The sequence below is a fragment of the Martes martes genome, assembly GCF_963455335.1.
Source record: "Martes martes genome assembly, chromosome: 10".
Taxonomy (NCBI): domain Eukaryota; kingdom Metazoa; phylum Chordata; class Mammalia; order Carnivora; family Mustelidae; genus Martes; species Martes martes.
Window position 1 is genome coordinate 43,401,948 of NC_137898.1, and position 17,009 is coordinate 43,418,956.

Consider the following 17,009-nt stretch of genomic DNA (forward strand, 5'->3'; position numbering starts at 1 on the left):
AGGTCGGTTCAGACGGTACCACAGTGGGCCGTATCTCTCCCAGTGCCTGGAGCCTGCTCTCAGCAGCAACGGCCACAGGGCGGCCTGCACCTGTTTCTCCCGCCCCCCGCCTTCTTCGACGGAGCCTCGCGCCTCTCAGACCATGTCTCAGGCAGGGCAAAGCCTGCACCTGCCCTGCTGTCCGTGCTGTCCATCTAAGGTCTCCTGTGGCTAACCATTTTATAGGGATATCCTCCACACACAAATGCAATTTGTCTTTCCGCTATAGAATTGTATCATTAATCTTCTTCCCTTAGGAGTTCTCATCAATTTCTCTTTCAGAGAGGAGGCATGGGCAGTCATCAATTTATATACTTGAGCTCCATATCCACCTTTCTTTGTCCGTTTCCGACGCTGGAGCCGGACTCTGCCCACATTTCCCTTGTGCCCCGGAGCGAGGTGCTAAACTCTGTCAGTAGAGGGCGCTGGAGGGACAAGGAGGAAGAAAGACCTGCCCCTCAGGTCCTGGGAGCTTGCTTGGTCTCCAAGCTTCAGTGGTGCTCTTCTCAAGGCAGAGCCCTGACGGCCACTCACCAGAGGGAGTTTCCGAGGTGTCCCACTGAGGTTTCCTGACAGTATCTGTGATTCTCCATTGGATTTCCAGGGTGTTCTGCAGCGCCCTCCCTGTATTAAGTGGGAGCCTAACTGTATACCGCATTCTGAGTGATTTAAACCACAGAAATGTATTTCACCTCTTTCTGGGAGCTGGGAAGTCCGAGATCAAGATCAAACTAATCTGGTAGTTGGTGGGAGCTGTCTTCTTGGCTTGCAGATGGACACCTTCTAGCTGTGTCCTCACGGGGCAGAGAGGAGGGAGCAAGATCTCCAGTACCGGGTATTTAAAGACACTGATCCTATCAGACCAGGTTCCACACTTAAGACTTGTCTTAACCTCAGTTACTTCCCTAATCCAGTAGACAGCCACGCTGGGAGGTGGAGCCTCAGCATATGAATGAGAGGCGGGGACACAGTTCAGCCCAGAGCCCCGCCCCTGGCACCCTGGCCTCAGGCACCTGGACAGCCTCTCCCTTGACCCACCCTGGGCTGCCCCCCCACCCCCTACCCCCAGGGAGCTTGCAGCAGCCCAACTACATTCCCAACTCAACTGCCCTCCTTCAGAGTTTTCTGCCAAGTGTCCTCCTGGCACCTCAGTGGGGGAGTCCTTGTTTGTGGGCTGTGGCCTGTGATGCCCAACAATCTTCACGAGCCATCCCATGGGCTACAGAGTTTCCAACAAGATCCACAGCTCAGCTTTGTGTATACTGTACCCCTTAGTGTTTACTCATGTCCCAGTTAATCACTCCTTCCGTTAGAATTTCCCATCTCAGATGGCTACCTGGTGTCTGTCTCCTGCCTGGACCCCAGCTGATACAGGGGGCTTCTCTACCCTGCTCCCTCCTATCACTTACCCAGTTTTAACTGGTTAAGGGGCAGAAGTGGTGAGGAAAGGATCACGAGGGAGGTGGCATCACGTCTCCACGGAGGCCTGAAGTAAGGCAGTGAAATAAGGCAGAGAAAAATGGCTCTGGACACGTTTCTTAGAAGGCAGGGTCAGAAACTGGTTTTCAATGGATTTGAAGGTGATGCCGAGAAACCAACAGGAGATCAAGGTGACAGTGGCCAGATCAGGATGCCACCGTCCCACCCTCCCATTGCTAAGTCCTCTACCCCCAGGGACAGAGACCACTGAGGAGCAAGACAAAGGGAACTAGATGCTGAGGACAGAAAAAGTGACAGGACACCATGGACAGCAGTGAGGGACCTGGACACGGATGAACCTGAAATAGCACAAGCGTAACCAGAGGGGCCTGGACAGGGGAGCAGGTCTGACTGGGGAGAGGTGGGTGCAGGGCATCTGTCCTGTGTGACACTGAGATTTCCTCCCCACCACAACAAACATTGGGGCCCAGGCTCTGCCTGCTCGGGGTGGGGGTGTCCATCCTTCACTCCTGGGGAGCAAACAAGCAGTCCTTACACCCAAGAGTAACACACACTTTTCAACAGTCTCATTAAGCATTTATTAAACACCTATTAGGTGCCCTCCACCAGCCTCTGGGGACAGAGAACTCAATGACTGGGTGTCCCTGTCCCTAGGGGCCTCATAGCCCGTCTCCCCAGGGCAGAGCCAAGGGGAAGCTCAGTACTTGTCAGGCAGGCCAGGGGGTCGGAAGTGGTTGGGGTCTTTGCCACTGCGGCCCCATTCATTGGCAGCCTGGTCAGCCCTCGAGTCCTCCACTCCGTGGCCGCTGTCTCCATACTTGAAAAGGTCTGTGACTCTCTGAGAACTCTCTCTGGCATCACTGGAATGGAGGAAGGCAGGTGGAGATTCATTAGGGGCTGCTGAGCAACAGGCCCCCGCCCCCACCCCTCTTCTTTCCAAGGGATGGCTGAGAGGAGCCCAGGCCAGAGCGGCTGAAACACGGACCCTGCTCCACACACAGCCCAGGTCAGCCCAGGCTGGTCCCCTTTCCCACAGCAGGAGGGTGGGAGTCCCCCATTCCCACTGGCCTTGCTCTGGCTCTGCCAGCCACTCAGACCCCACACTGGGCACACAGGGGAGGGTGGGCAGGAGGACCGGGAGCCACTGTCTCTACAGGAAGCTTCTCTAGGGTTGGCCCCTCCTGGCTCTCTAAGGCTGCCATGCTCAGCCGGGTCATCCCTGCACCCCCGGGGCCCTTGTTACCTGATGACTTTAGCGGCCCAGGCGCCCCCAGGACCCCTTTGTGCAGCATCATAGTTCCCGCGGGCATGGAAGTATTTGTCTGAATTTTTGTAATTGGCTTCTCTCATGTCAGAGTAGGCTCTGTACATGTCCCAAGCCCCTGCAAGAGAAGGATAAGGCAACAGGGATATCAGGTGGACAGAGAGCCAGTGGCAAACCACAGGGAAGAATCAAGGAACGGCCGATCTCCCACCGACTCGAGATTTCTGCCTGTGCTCCCAGCACCCTTGGGCACCCTAGGCTGAGAACAACAGGCTTCCTCCTAGTCGGCTTCTCCAGGCATCCCTAGTGAGGGTGCTGGGAGCAGGGTATAGCCAGGCTGCACCTGTATATCTGTCCCTATGCTATCTCCGTGCTCCATCCACGGAGGGCTCTATGTGAGCTGCTCAAGAGGAGGAAGGAGGAGTTATCAAACAGCCTTTCTCAACCTCAGCACCACTGAGATTTGGGGCCAGATAATTCTCTGTTGCTCAAGCCTGTTCTGAGACCGTAGGATGCGTAGCAGCCTCCCTGACCTCTCCCGCTAGATGTGGACAACGTATGGCCCGAGGCTCACAACCAGAAATGTTTCCAGGCATTGCCAAGTGTCCCCAGGCACAAGATTGCCCTTGGCCGGGAAGCACTGGTGGAGAATGAAGCACAGATGGTGAGGCCCGGGGGACAGGGAAGTCTGATTCTGAGCCCAGGAGCATAGCACCTCTGCCCCGAGGCCTAGCAAATCTGTTCTTGTAGAGTGAAAGCACATGACTGTGACCCGAGTCCCTCTGAGTGTTGGGGCGTAAATGGCATCCTGACAACGCTCTGAATAGACCGTTCAGATGACAGGGACAGCTTGAGGAAGCACGAGCTAGAGCCCCGGCCATCAGCCATCCTTGACTGCTTTTTCTAATCACCAGGGGCCTCTGAACATCCTGGTGGCCAGGTCACTCCCCCCACCCCCCGGTTTCCTGAGCCTCTCAGGGGTGAATCTCAGGCGTCAGGGGACTGAGATGCTCCCCTGGTGAGTCCAACACCAGTGGAGATTGAGAGCCCCCCAGCTTTGGGAAGTGACACTCAGACACATCTACCTGGCCAGAGCTCTGACCTCTTGCACAGCTTAGTTCTAGCCTCTCTGCCGCCCACTGCCAGGATGGCAGTCCCTGACCTGGGACTCGGCTGCTCCAAGTCTCTGCTCCCTCCCCTTCATGTGGGGAAGATGACTGCCTCATCAAGGGGTCCTGAAGTCAGAGTCGGAGAGCACCTGTCCCAGCTTGAGCAGAAGTGTCCCTGTCGGCTCAGAAGCCTCCCAGTTAGCACTGACGGGGTCATGGAAAACCCTCAGCCCCGGGCTGACCAGCATAGCTGGTCACTGCCCATTGCATGAAGGTGCTGAGTTCCTAGTGCAGGCTTGATAGATGGTTGTTAGTCTCCCCTCCCCTTTCTTTTTTTGCTCAGGTTAAGGGCCAGGAAAGGGGAGGAAACAGACCTCCCAGAGGAAGCATCAGGGAGAGCCCTGCTGGAGGTGTCTGTAAGTTAGTCAATCGGGAAATGGCAGGAAGGGTGGATGGGAGGGAGGGAGGAAGAGCAGGAGGAAGTGCTGAGTGAAGGGACAGAGGGAAAGGAGAAGGAGGGGCGCAGCTTTAATCAGACACTGCGCCTGTTGCTACAGGAAATTCTGTGCCATTTCAAGACTCATTTTGTGTCTTCTAGTCAAACTGACCCTTCAGCTGGGAATGACGATGGCTCCTTCTCTAGTCACGGGTGGACACAAACCCTGTGCCTTTCGATCTGTTTGATGAAGAGCTCCCCAAACACCGGGCACATTCTACCACACAGGGCAACACACCTAACACAGTAGCTGAACCCTTGCAAGTGCTCAGGGCAAATCCAAGTGGCCCGTGGATGCCGCCCCCGTCTGGTGACGTTACCTTGAGCAGCCTCACTGATGAATGAATACCACTGGCTGCTGACCCCCAGGACCAAGGAGCAGAAGATGAGGCCCGTGAAAAGCTTCATGGTGCTGAAATGAAGGAAGGAGCGGGTCAGGGGGCAAGGACAGGACCCGCACCCCCCTCGGGGATTTGCAGGTCACACGGAGCCTGCTGCCCATTCCTTTTGTTCTCAGTAGACTCTCCGGGCCCACGCAGGAAACACCACAGTAGGTCCTCACTCAGAACCACAGTCCCCAGTGCTGAACACTTCAGCCTGACCCCAGGGCTGGCTAAAAGATCCTCAAGGTGGCACTGAGGGGGCAGCAGGGCAGCTGGGACCAACTTGTCCCAGCCTAGAGCAGCCTGTTATCAACCAAAAACCTTATCATCCACAGGGTCTACCGTGTGCCACTCTGCAAGCACAGACCCCATACGGGACAAATACAAAGCAGAATTATTTTTTCTAAAGGGATCTACATCTTGTTGGGAAAGAGAAAAGAGAGTCTGTTCTTCCATCCAGTCCCTCTTTGGAGTAGCGCCTCACCTGAGTTCTGGTGGAGCAGAGCTGCTGGTCCCTGCTGGCTGGTATTTATACTGAGCCCTCCCTGCTGGGCACCCGGGAAGAGAAGAAAAACCAGAGTTGGTGCCCGGAAAAGTCTCCCCAGGTCATGGCCCCTAGAGAGCTGCAAAGGAGAACTTACGGGACACCGGTGGTTTTCTTCATCCACAGGTCAGTTCCCGGTTGTGCAATCCTGAGGAAAAAATGTTGGCTGGTTGTGCTGGCGGCCAGGGCTCCAGAGGAGGGTCCCACTGTCAGAGCTGGAGGGGCTGTGGAGAGGAGCAGTGTGGAGCCCCAGGCGGGTGGCCCGCCGACCCCTGGAAGGTGTGTGGCTAGGTAGAGGAGGGCTCCTCTTGCTCCCTGCTCACCTCCTCAGGCTGGTCCCTGCCGGGCCAGATGGCAGATGTGCCAGAAATGAGAAATGACACCCTTTGCGTTCATGCCTAAAGCCCTTGAGCTTCAGAATGGAGTGGTGAGCCCCACCAAGTCCCTCGGGTGCCCTGGGAGGTCCTTGCCCCAGTCTGTGTGCACCTGCTAAGCTTTCAGCTCTGAGGCCCAGTGAAGCCCTGCTCAGCCGGCTCAGCCCATGAGCACCTGCATTATGGAAGCCGGTTCCTGGGTCAGGAGTATCTACTTGGAGGGATTCTGCCTCACCTACCCAATCCTGGAGTTGTGTCATAGTGGGAATGAGAGTATTTCGTGCAAGGGACTAAAATGGTAACCCTAAGAAACCTATAATAGGACATCTATTATGAGAAAATGGCAGCGCATTTGGAGAGAGGTTAGGCTCCCAGTCAGGGGAATGTTGGGGGAAAGCTTTTACTAGTATTTCCTGGGGTGTCACTGTCTGTCCTCTTCTCACTGTGAGTCAGAAATATCAGCAGGGTCTGCCCAGCAAGATGAGGTCTGTGTATATATGAACATAGGTTCCAACTCTCCAAAGAAATTGTCCTTTGTACCTTGTATCCCTTTCCTAACTGGAAACATTGTAAAAGACAATCTGGGGCACCTGGCTGGCTCAGTTGGTTAATCACCTGACTTCAGCTCAGGTCATGATCCTAGGGTCTTGGGATCCAGCCCCAGGTTGGGCTCCTTGCTCAGTTGGGGGTCTACTTGTCCTTCTCCCTCTGCCCTTTCCCGTGCTCATACTCTCTCACTCTATTTCTCTCTCTCTCTCTCTCTTAAATATATACGTACAGACAGACAGAGAGACATAAAAAGAGAATTCTGGAGACCGTAGTTCAGTGTACACAGTTGACATTTTCCAAGCTCTCTGAAGACTGATTGAAGAGAAAGCCTGATTATTTTCCTGAAACAAAATGAAGCTTATTATTACTCCTTCCCTTTGCCTGATCTTTTAGGACAAGACAGCAAGTACTATTTATTCTTTTTGACTCTCAATATCCTGTCTAGTTAGTCAACTGTTGTCTTGTTGCTATTGCTAATATGAATGAAATACAGAATCTCAAATTCTCAACCTCTTGGTTCGAATATGAAATCTAGCACATAGGAGAAGAGAGATATGCTAAGTTTCCCTTCGACTTCACAAAATATCTTGTATGTTTAGGTATCATTTGGGGACAGAGAATGTCAATTCCATCTGTTATAACATTATTACCAGGCCGACAAATAATGGGTCCAGACAACCAAGTTGGCGTCTTTTTTGGAGGTTCAGATTACAGGAAATACCATCCTTGAACAATTTGCCTTAGTCCCTCACCCCACTAGCTCTTTCTTGCTCTCTCTCTCTCTGTCTCTCTAAAATAAATAAATAAATGTTTTTCTTAAAAAAAAAAAAAAAAAGATATGTGGGATGCCTGGATGGCTTAGTCAGTTAAACGGCTACCCTGGGCTCAGGTCATGGTCCCAGGGTCCTGGGATCGAGTCCCACATCAGGCTCCCTGTTGAGCAGGGAGCCTGCTTCTCCCTCTGCTTGCCACCCCCCCACCACCCTACTTGTGCTCTCTCTCTCTCTCTCTCTCTCTCTGTTAAGTAAATAAATAGGATCTTTAAAAAAAAATGAATGCAGGGTTGCCTGGGTGGCTCAGTCACTTAAGTGTATGTCCAACTCTTGATCTCAGCTCAGGTCTCGATCTCCTGGTTATGAGATCAAGTCCTGAGTTAAAAAAAAAAGATAATGAATGCAAATAATTTTTGTGTAATAAAATATACTGGAATTTTGGGGGCTGAATGAATTTAAAATTATCCATCTAAGATTTGTCTATATTCAGATTCAAGGAGCTAGATGATAGTGTTTTCTACTGGAACTGGAATTTCTGTACACAGATGGCTGTGTTACCTTAACTTTCTATCACTCAAGTCCTGATAATATGAGACTGTGTTTGCAGTTAAATTTTTGGATTGGATATTGATGTTTATGTCTTGATCACTCAGTAGCGACATGTGTCTCTGTTGTCTGCAGGTCACCCCCTCGTAACAGGAGAGACAGAGTTTCTGCGAATAAATGCAGGTACATCGGTACATTTGGTGGTCGGAGCCCATGGAAGTTCATTTTGGATTGCTTCTATTTTTTAGTGAAATAGGAAGCAGAGTCATCAGCTGAGAGGAGGATGGGAGAGGAGGCATGGCAGAAGTTCTAGAAGAAAAGTGAAATATGGTCATCTAGGAGAATGGCAAAGTGAATAAACTTGGGAAGTGTAGTAGGACTGCAAGAAAGTTCGAGGATAATGATCACGAATTTAAAGTGAGAATAATCACCATGATTTTCCCTGAGCACATTCAGTTGCCAAAGTACAGACTTGAAGTTAGTGGGGAGTTGGATCTCACCACTCAGTAAGTACTTGTTGACTTATCAACTGAATTAACACACATGTGAAGGTCAAAGGAGGATTCATTTAAAGATGAGGGAGGGTTATGAGGTATAGGGAGAGAAGTAACAAAGAGAGATGAATGAAGGCATAAATGTACTCCAAGGTCCGAGAGCTGAGAGGACCACTGAGGATGGAGTTACCCAGAATGTAGTAGGAGCAGGTCTTTCTCTAATAAAGGAAAGGAAGAAGAGAGGATGAGGAAGTTGTACTTTGAGATGAAGGACAGAGAGCTGAAGGAAACCAGAAACAGCGGTGCTTTATTTGTCCCAGGATTCATCAGTCTCTACCTGTTTGCATTGCTGAGTTTGGACCCACAGTGCACAAAACCCAGGGACAGGAACCTTGTCTGGTTTCCCTGACAATCTGCTAAATCTCTTACACCTAGCCGAGCACCCCACCTATGACGGGTTCTCAGTAATTTTTGTTGATTGAATATAACAATGAATGAGTGAAGGAGAAGTAATCTATGTGGTTGGATAGAAGTAGTGAGATGGTGGAGTTTGGAGGTTAAGAAGAATGGAAAAGCCTTGAAAGAACGAATGTGAGTTTTGTAAATTTGAAAGAATTTGAAAGAATTTGAATTTTTGTGAATTTGAAAGAATGTGCCATTTGGAGATGAACACGGACATTGTTTGCATGCAGTAAAATCCCAGCCTACTTGGAATGGTTGAATTTACTGTCAAAGAATATACCCAGGGGCACCTGGGTGGCTCAGTGGGTTAAAGCCTCTGCCTTGGGTTCAGGTCATGATTCCGGGTTCCTGGGATCGAGCGTTGTGTCGGGCTCTCTGCTCAGCGGGGAGCCTGCTTCCTCCTCTCTCTCTTTCTGCCTCTCTGCCTATTTGTGATCTCTGTCTGTCAAATAAACAAATAAATAAATAAATCTTAAAAAAAAAAAAAGAGTGTACCCAGAAAACAAATACTTAACACTTACTCTATCATGTCCATCCTGTTATTATGGGCCATCATTGGATTATTATGATGAATTCTTAATTGGCTTCTGTGTTTCCACGCTTGCCTCCAACTAGTCTCTTCTCAACATAGCTGTTGAGACTGTTAAAACACAAAGGCAAGCCATGTCACTCTGCTCAAAACCCTCCAGAGGATCTCAGTTTTACCCATAGTGACACCAAAGCTCTTTCAATGGCTTCTAAGACTCTACTTGTCTTACACCTCATTTCCTACTTCTCTCCTCTCACTCATTTTGCTGCAGCCACACTAGCCTCCTCCCTGTTCTTCAAACTCTCAAGCACATCTCACCCCTGGGGCTTGGGTCATTATTCCTTTCATCTGGAACATTCTTTGATATTTGTGTATCAGGGCTTTAGGAAGACCAAGGTCTTAGATACCGGGATGCTGGAAGTTTCAGCAATATTATTAATGTCACTAAGAATGTTGGCAGCCAATAAAACAAAAGGAGGGCTGTGAATGACAAGTGGAAATTTTCCATGAAGGTGGGAGAGGAGTGGGGAGATCTATCAACAAATGTAATTGAGAGAGGCTTTGTCCTCAAACAGTACTAATTAGATTATCTCTATCAAGACCATCTGGTGGACATTTTATGAATGCTGATTCCTAGGCCAGAATCTTGAAGGTTCTGATTTCTGAAAGTTTGGAGTCGACTTCGGGATTGCCTGTGTTTGACAATCTCCATGTTTTGGAAATCACTTGTGCAGATAACATTGGTAAAGCTGGAGAATGGGTAGTAAAGAATCTGATCGGGACTTAGGAGAAGGCACTCCAAAGAGCAATGAGGGTGTCGCCGGGTGGACCCCTGGACCCTGAGGCCTCTGTTCAGCCAGTCCTGGGATGTTGCCAGAGGCTCTTGGTCCTGTTACAAGAAAGAATTCAAAGACAGACTAGACACAACAGTTGGGTTGTTGTTTATTAAAGTTTATTAAGTTTATTAAAGCAAGAGTACACTCCCAAGACGTGAGAGCTGGTGAGCTCAAGGGAAAGCTACACACCCTGGAGTTTGGGTGTCTCTTTTATTGATAGTTATTAACTAGGGGTTGGAATATTTATTACATGGGGAGGGGATTTTGGGGGAGTAGATTTTCTCGCCTTTTCTCCCTTACTTGTTGAGGGTCTTCGGCCTTCTTTGTCCTGGGACCATCTGTTCGATCCGGTTTCTTGTGGTTTTGTTTTGGGAGTGCTGCCAGGACGAGTCTCTTACGTTCCCCTGACAGCAGACCAGGAATCCCCCTTTTGCTGGCTGCAGGGCATCCTGTTAAAACCTACCTGACTGCTTACTCTAACAGCGGTAAAGTATGTGCAGAGGGCAGTGGGGAGCAAAGAGGATGTAAACCTGTCTCTCCCATTCTCTTGTTCAGCAATTGCAGGAGGTCTGCATGGGAAAAGATGACAATAAAGTGGAACCGACATGGGAAAGGCAAGTGTCAGGTTTTTGTGACAGGGGAAGGAAATAGGCAATGAGAAAGGGGAGTATTCCCCACAGAGCCTTCTCGCCCAGGGCTTGTGGGAAGACAGTGGTGAACGGGCAGATAGAGCACAGAAAGGGTTGAGACTGACCCATAAAGATATTACTTTAGGTCAAGCAAAAGCAGGGACATAAGAACAAGGGTAAAGGAAGCAGTGGTTTAACATACGGGGTAGGGACAGCAGGCCGGGTTATTTGTTACCTGGGAACTGAGTGTGAGATGCTGGACCGTGGAAGGCTGATCTACTACATCTCCTAGGAGTGACTCTCTTTTGCTCAGCAAGAAACACTCTACCTCCAAACCCCTTTCAGATGGAGAAGCTATAGAGAATATAAATGAATCCCTCACAGACCAGAACCATACAATGCCTGAATCAGTGCTCTTTCTGCTCTAGCTCCTTGCCTCCATAACTTAGCAAGTGTTGTTTTCTGGGAAACTGTACACCCTTTAAAAATGTGAGAAGTGGGGCTCCTGGGTGGGTCAGTGGGTTGAGCCTCTGCCTTCGGGCTCAGGTCATGATCTCAGGGTCCTGGGATCAAGCCCTGCATCGGGCTCTCTGCTCAGTGGGGAGCCTGCTTTCCCCTCTCCCTCTGCGTACTGCTCTGCCTACTTGTGATCTCTATCTCTCTGTCAAATAAATAAATAAAATCTTTAAAAAACATGAGAAGTGGTTTATGGAAATTCCAGGTTGGATGATTTGGTTTGGGAGAATGCCATGGGGCATGGCAGTCTGAGCTTCTGGTAGTAGAAATCTGGACTTTGCCCTATTCCATTAGTCCATTCTCAACTTTAACAGAATGTCCCATTACGAAATACCAGAATACCTTTCCAGTACAGATTGTAACACTGAGTTCCCATCACAGATCCTAAAATCCAACTACCTGGGTTTGGAGGCAGCATGGCATAGAAGTCAAGAGCCAAGCCCTAGATTCAGACAGACCTAGTATGGTTTCTACATACACTCATATTGCAGGCGGGCATTTGATGATCTGGAGAAACATAGATAATGTCTTAAGGGAAAAAGAGTGCAATAGAAACATAGATAATGTCTTAAGGGAAAAAGAGTGCAATAGAATATGATCTCACTTTTCAAATGTTCAAAGATGTCTTCCCACAGTGAACACAGTGAAACACAGCCTGAGAAGTTGCACATCAAACAGTGATCCGTGTTTCTAGGTAGTGGGTCTTGTTAGTGTTATTCTGGGTTTTCAAAATTCCCTACAATGACACGTTCCTTCATTTATTCATTTATCAACTATTCATTGACTGCCCTCTATGCAACCATCACTAGATTAGCTGTTGGGCATACACTGGTGGGTATAGGCAGAGGCGAGAAATAACCAGATCCAGGTTATGTCTTCATGAAAATGAGTCATGTGACTGGGGAGAAAAAATGATTATACATACATAGAGAGAAGATTCATACTTATCTGATGGTAAATCCATAAGATCCAAGTGAGTAAATGCAGAAGATTATGTGTACAGAAATTATAATGAAAGAAAAGAGAAGACAAGGTGTCACCAATCCTCCTAAGATTTTTATCTCTCCCAAAGAACCATAGTCCCTAAGTACTGACATCATTACTCATTCCTGTCACGTCCTCCTTAACATTAATAGAATCATAAGTGGCTTGGGGTGCCTGGGTGGCTCAGTGGGTTAAGCCTCTGCCTTCTGCTCAGGTCATGATCTCAGGGTCCTAGGATCAAGCCCCGCATGGGGCTCTCTGCTCAGCGGGGAGCCTGCTTCCCCCTCTCTCTCTGCCTGCCTCTCTGCCTACTTGTGATCTCTGTCAAATAAAAAAAATAAAATCTAAAAAAAAAAAGAATCATAAGTGGCTCAGCTGTCAAAAGATCTCCTGCCCCTTTACTAGTTCTTCATCAGGCTACCGATTACTGCAATTGGGAAGACAAGAGAAATGACTTCTCTTCTGTTGCTTCTACTTAACAAGCTGATCATCAGGAGTGTAAAGGGACTAATCATTGAACTGAGGGTGCGGACTCCTAATTCTGTTTGGTGTGCATCCCCTCTTACGAAGCCCACATCTCCTCCTGAAGAGAGAGCATGTCCCTCACAGCTTGGAGCTTTCAATTAACATTCTTAGGCACCAGGAAACCCTGATTCAAACCTGTCTATACTTAGGTCCGGGTCTCTTCCCCCGGAGGCTGTCAGCCGAGGCTTATTGATCCTCTGAAGGCTCCTGGCCTCTCCCTGGTGGGATGGCTAAAGGCACACGGTAGGACCCGGTGGGATTCAGTCACCAGCCGACCATCAGCAACAGCGAGTCAGAGTCTGGAACTGGTGTTGCCAACATACAGAAAGATACCACATTGCGTTTTAAAATAGTTTCTTTTCTTTTCTTTTTTAAAAGATTTTATTTATTTATTTGACAGAGAGAGAGAGCTCAAGTAGGCAGAGAGACAGGTAGAGAGAGAGGGGGAAGCACGCTCCCCGCTGAGCAGAGAGCCCAATGCAGGGCTCGATCCCAGGACCCTGAGATCATGACCTGAGTTGAAGGCAGAGGTTAACCCACTGAGCCACCCAGGTGCCCCTTAAAATATTTTCTTTCTTTTCCTTTTAAACATTTGCAACAGGGGGTAGTGAATTAGAAACCACTCGAAACCCAAAATCTCTTATGGAATTGTGCAGTGTTGGTGAAATTAAGAACTCATTTGGGGAGGGGAAGTTTTTTGAGTCTTAGTAATTGGTCATAAGTTTTGTTTAAATTTCAAGTGATTACCTTGTTTCTTTGTTTCCTCTTTTAAATTCCATATGAGTGAAGTCATATAGCATTTGTGTTTCTCTGACTGATGGAGACTAAAGAGTGAAAACTTAAAATGAATGTAAATAAATAAAAAATTTTCAAGTGTTACCAATAAGCCCACCTTATGAATCGTCATTAAACCTTTTTGTACCAGTTAGGCTATTCCAATTTCTAGGTCATTAAGCATGTTTCTCAATCTTAGAGAAGTTTCCATTCTAGAGAGACAATAAAACGTTACATGAAAAAGAGGCTCCTTTTTCTGTCACATTCATTGGCAGGAACATCTAACTTGGAAAATTTACCGCTTACGATTGAGCAAAGTCAAATTTTCAGATTTACCAGAGAGTCTGTCTCAATCTGCTTAGTTAGCAAAATAAGGAATGCTTGTTTAGGTCTCTGGGTCCTAAACATCCTGGAACTCCCTGGCTTCTCTTACCTTCAGAGAGACATGACTGACACCATAGCAGTTCCGTAAACAGAAAGAACTCTCAGCCCCAAAAGATTTACCTTCCATTTTACCTTCCATTTTTCCTTTTTTTTTTTTTTTTAATATTTTATTTGTTTATTTGACAGACAGAGATCACAAGTAGGCAGAGAGGCAGGCAGAGAGAGAGGAGGAAGCAGGCTCCCCGCGGAGCAGAGAGCCCGATGTGGGGCTCGATCCCAGGACCCTGAGATCATGACCTGAGCCGAAGGCAGAGGCTTTAACCCACTGAGCCACCCAGGCGCCCCCCATTTTTCCTTTAATTAAAGCTCATTCTCTGCCTAAACAGAGACACACATTCCTCTTGACTCTTTCTGTAATCCCAGTAGTGGACCTTCTGGTCAGACCTGCTGGATGAGCATACCGTCCAGAGTAGGACCCCCCACTTTTCTGATTCAGGAAGCTCCAGGCGACCCCACCAGATCTTCGAAGGGAAGCTGGCAAGTGCCACTCAAAAACCCTGGGCACAATGTTGACTTGATCCCCTGCTTGGATCCCTGCCTGTGGTGGCATACAAATGTGTCCACCTCTGCACCTGGCACACTTGAGAAAGGCCTGGAACCACTGGCATTTGGATCCGTGAGAAAGGTTTCAGGGCCCGTGAAGAAGTGAGCCTATGGCTTCCTATGGCCCCGCTGGCTCTAGCATGACCCAAATCTCTTCCCCAACCTCCACCAGACCAGCTCATTGTGCCAGCTCTGTGGGAAAATGTTTCCAATCCTCTGGGATCCCTCAACAGCTGGGGAGTCATTAGGCCAGGAAATACCTCTGTGTTTCCTCAGATCTTCACCCTGACCTCATCCCACCTCCAATGAACCGTGAAAGCCTCAAATCCTGGCTTTCTTTAATGCATCAGGGTCAACACCTTGCTCCGCCTCTCAGCTAGTATGCCCGCCTATCACCCTCAAGAGGCTTCCCTTTGAGGGGATGATGGGTGCGGGGTCTTTGCTTTTGTTGTTTTGTTCCAATTTTCAACAATTTGGGATCTCTATTCTGTGTGCAATACTGGTAACAATAAGATTTCTTTATTAAAAATATAGGTTGTATTATTATTCAGGTATGGCAAGAAACAGATCAGGAGGTGACTATCATTAACAAGGTAGTATTTTACTCCCAGATCCCAAAAGAAGGTGGCACCCCATGTCACAGGGAGGGGATGGCAGCACCCAGGGATGCTCCCAGGGAAGGTCAGAAGGCAGAGGGAGTGAGGTGTTAAAATATGGATGAGAGCATTTTTTGTGGTTTCCGAGGGAAGGAACGTGAGGGAGGGTGAGCAGGCTTAGGGTTGACAAGCTTCCTTCTTTTTCTATTTTGTCAAATGACATGTATACATTTAGTAAAACGCATCTGTGAAACTGAACTCCATTTTGGGAATTTGTGGGGACTGTCTTCATCATGTTCGTTTACTTCTGTATATTGTTCTGTATATTGTTCTCTATTTCTTCCCGTACCCACGTTGGAATTTATATTTTCCCAGAAATATGTTTACTTTATCCAGGTTACCAAACGTATTATCACATATTCTTTTCTTTCTGAGTCAGGGATTTTTCTACTACTTTTACCTTTCTGTGGTTCATTTTTCTGTTCTTGGGGATTTATAATGATAATTCTATTGCTATTCTATGTCTTTTGAAAATTCCTGATAAACTACATCTCTTTTTCTGTTGCTCCCTGGGAAAGATCCTAGAGCCAACTACTTTGAAGTAAAGTAGCCAACTACCTTACCATTGGGTTGCATTTATCCATTATTTACCCCTTTATTAAGGTGTTTTTATTCAATATTATATTTATAGTCTTTCCATTTGATTCTTCTTCAAAATTGATGGTTCCTTCTTCATATTATCTTTTACCCCTTTTGATGATATTTATTAAGTGTATTATGAGTTTCTTTGTATTTCTCCAACCCATTACTTCTGGGACACCTAGTATTATATTTTTAGTTGGTTGTCTTTCTTTGATAAAAGCAACTGTGCTGTTTGACTATCTGGAAACTTTTTCCTGTGAGCCCGTTCTCCCTGGGGCAAGTCAGCCTAGAACGAGTGTGAGTGTGTGTGTAGCATAAAGTCTAACATGTATGACACCCAGTGGATTTAACATGGTGGGGGGTGGTATCTGGGGAGAGGGGAGGGTGTGAGTGGCCCGAGGGCAGCAAGTGGAACACAGCTGTGCAGGATGTAGCTACTCTTTGCTGCCTGCAGATCATTACCCTCCTTTACCTCCTCCTTCCTGGTCCTGCCCTTCCTAAGCTTTCTCTGGTGGCTGTAAATGCCAAGCCCTGAGGGTGGGAAGACAGCCTGGAGAGGAAGAAATCAGCAGGAGCTGACATGTCCTACAGCCTTTGTTTCTAACCTGGCCTCACCCGGGCTGGGCACTGACTCCGATCTCCCCCATCACCCCTCACCAGCCCCTGCAGAGCTGGGCTGACACTGCTGGTACTTCTGTCTTATAATGACGGGGAGAAGACAGTGACCCTTTCTTTCGGTAAGAAAATACAGAGAGACTTCCCACCCCCATCATTCCCCCATCTAGGACCTCAGCTGAGCTGCAAATTCACTGAACAATACTCTCACTCCAGGAAAAGATAACTCGAAGTTTGGGTGAAGTGAGACAGAATCCCTCCAAGTAGATACTCCTGACCCAGGAACCGGCTTCCATAATGCAGGTGCTCATGGGCTGAGCTGGCTGAGCAGGGCTTCACTGGGCCTCAGAGCTGAAAGCTTAGCAGGTGCACACAGACTGGGGCAAGGACCTCCCAGGGCACCCGAGGGACTTGGTGGGGCTCACCACTCCATTCTGAAGCTCAAGGGCTTTAGGCATGAACGCAAAGGGTGTCATTTCTCATTTCTGGCACATCTGCCATCTGGCCCGGCAGGGACCAGCCTGAGGAGGTGAGCAGGGAGCAAGAGGAGCCCTCCTCTACCTAGCCACACACCTTCCAGGGGTCGGCGGGCCACCCGCCTGGGGCTCCACACTGCTCCTCTCCACAGCCCCTCCAGCTCTGACAGTGGGACCCTCCTCTGGAGCCCTGGCCGCCAGCACAACCAGCCAACATTTTTTCCTCAGGATTGCACAACCGGGAACTGACCTGTGGATGAAGAAAACCACCGGTGTCCCGTAAGTTCTCCTTTGCAGCTCTCTAGGGGCCATGACCTGGGGAGACTTTTCCGGGCACCAACTCTGGTTTTTCTTCTCTTCCCGGGTGCCCAGCAGGGAGGGCTCAGTATAAATACCAGCCGGCAGGGACCAGCAGCTCTGCTCCACC

The 17,009-nt window shown here is 48.6% G+C and overlaps 1 protein-coding gene across 1 annotated transcript; it reads right to left on the reverse strand.

The window, feature by feature from the left end:
* Positions 1-2,039: 2,039 nt before the first annotated feature.
* LOC308351263 (serum amyloid A-2 protein) lies at positions 2,040-4,758 on the reverse strand. The gene is made up of 3 exons (XM_080816785.1): positions 4,669-4,758; positions 2,723-2,861; positions 2,040-2,339 (listed from the first exon to the last, which is right to left on the reverse strand). Exons 1-3 carry the CDS (start codon positions 4,754-4,756, stop codon positions 2,177-2,179), a joined length of 390 nt encoding a protein of 129 aa, XP_080672911.1. The 5' UTR covers positions 4,757-4,758; the 3' UTR covers positions 2,040-2,176.
* Positions 4,759-17,009: the final 12,251 nt, after the last annotated feature.